This window comes from Cyprinodon variegatus, unplaced genomic scaffold (assembly GCF_000732505.1).
Source record: "Cyprinodon variegatus isolate N-32 unplaced genomic scaffold, C_variegatus-1.0 Scaffold1552, whole genome shotgun sequence".
In the NCBI taxonomy this organism is placed as follows: Eukaryota; Metazoa; Chordata; class Actinopteri; order Cyprinodontiformes; family Cyprinodontidae; genus Cyprinodon; species Cyprinodon variegatus.
In genome coordinates this window covers 47,020-48,327 of record NW_015152005.1, presented here as the reverse complement: position 1 = coordinate 48,327, position 1,308 = coordinate 47,020, and the positions used below count along the sequence as shown (strand labels likewise).

General features: G+C 41.1%; 1 protein-coding gene across 1 annotated transcript in view; it reads left to right on the top strand.

Moving 5' to 3' along the window:
* ccdc39 (coiled-coil domain containing 39) overlaps positions 1-1,308 on the top strand; it is a 28,678-nt gene that overhangs the window by 23,926 nt on the left and 3,444 nt on the right. Inside the window, exons 17-18 of the mRNA XM_015403729.1 lie at positions 694-873; positions 964-1,052. Coding sequence (XP_015259215.1) covers positions 694-873; positions 964-1,052 — 269 coding nt within the window. The remainder of the gene's footprint in view (positions 1-693; positions 874-963; positions 1,053-1,308) is intronic.

Genomic DNA, 1,308 nt, shown 5'->3' with positions numbered 1-1,308 from the left:
GTGGAAGACATTTTGTCCCGTAACGCTCGCCGTACTGTTGGGGGGGAGAAGCGGTGGGGGGGGAGATGTTCATGTTGCTGCGGTCTGCAGCCTGGACGTTAGATGTCGCTGAAAATTACACACTGTAGCCTTAAAAGAATTTAAAGATAAAACCTCAGTCAATTTCCAGTTTCTTTGTAAAAAATTCCACGCACAAGGAGCTGCATAGCTAAAGGCTTTCTGTGTGCATTGATGACTGGAAGACATTTTCTGCCTGCATTTATCTGTTTACTACAATGTGTTGAATTCATGTTAATATGTATTTAAAGACATTTCAATAATGGAAAAAATTGCAGGGGGGTATATAAAAAAAAGTCTAATCAGCCCAAACTTTCGTGACCCCCATGCAGTACCTCTGCGGACCCCCTAGGGGTCGCGGACCCCCTGTTGAAGACCTCCGCCCTAAAGTCTTAATATCGAAACACTGAGCTCTAAATTAGCAGAAAATAACCATTAACTGTAGAGAGGTACTTGGACATATGATTTGGGATATCTAAATAAATAGTTCACATGGTAACGCTTTATTATACCTGATCTAATGTAAGAGCTTCTGCTGACGTCTCGGTTGGAGTCGGAATTGTTTGGATTAATCAGATCTTTCTTATGTTTTTTTTTATTTTTATATATTAATGTTCTCCTTGGTGAACTCTGTAGTTCACCAAACTGACCAAAGATATCCGCTCAGCAAGAAACACCAAAAACGAGACTCTGGAGGAGCAAGATCTGAAACTGAGAGAGTTAAATGAATTCAATAGCACCATCAGAAAGATGGTGAATAAGGCCATAGAGGAGGATCCTGAGCTCAGACCTGTGCTGGAGCAACACTTTAAACAGGTGCAGTTTTCTTTTAAGGAGAAGCATTTAGTATTTAGTTGGATGAAGATATTGTTAAAGTTTAATGTTCCTGTCTGCTGTTTCTCTCAGGCCAGCCTGCCCCTTCCATCTCCTTCCTCCGTCCTCGGTAGTCAGCGGAGCTCCAAGAGGAGCTCTCCTCGCATCCCCTCGTCTCTCAGGTCTGACCTTAATTAATTAATTAATTCCCAACTCAATCTGTGCTTTATTTTATAGATGCTTTAATTAAAGTAAATGCTCTTCAAATGCTCATTATCATGGCCAAAAGTTTAAAACAATATTAAGTAGGGATGCACGATATAATCGGCCCCCTATCGGTATGGGCCTGTATCGGCCTTAAAACTGAATATCGGACATCGGTCACCCCACCGATATTTAACCCGATATTTTATCAGCTTCTAAAGTCTAAAAAAGAAC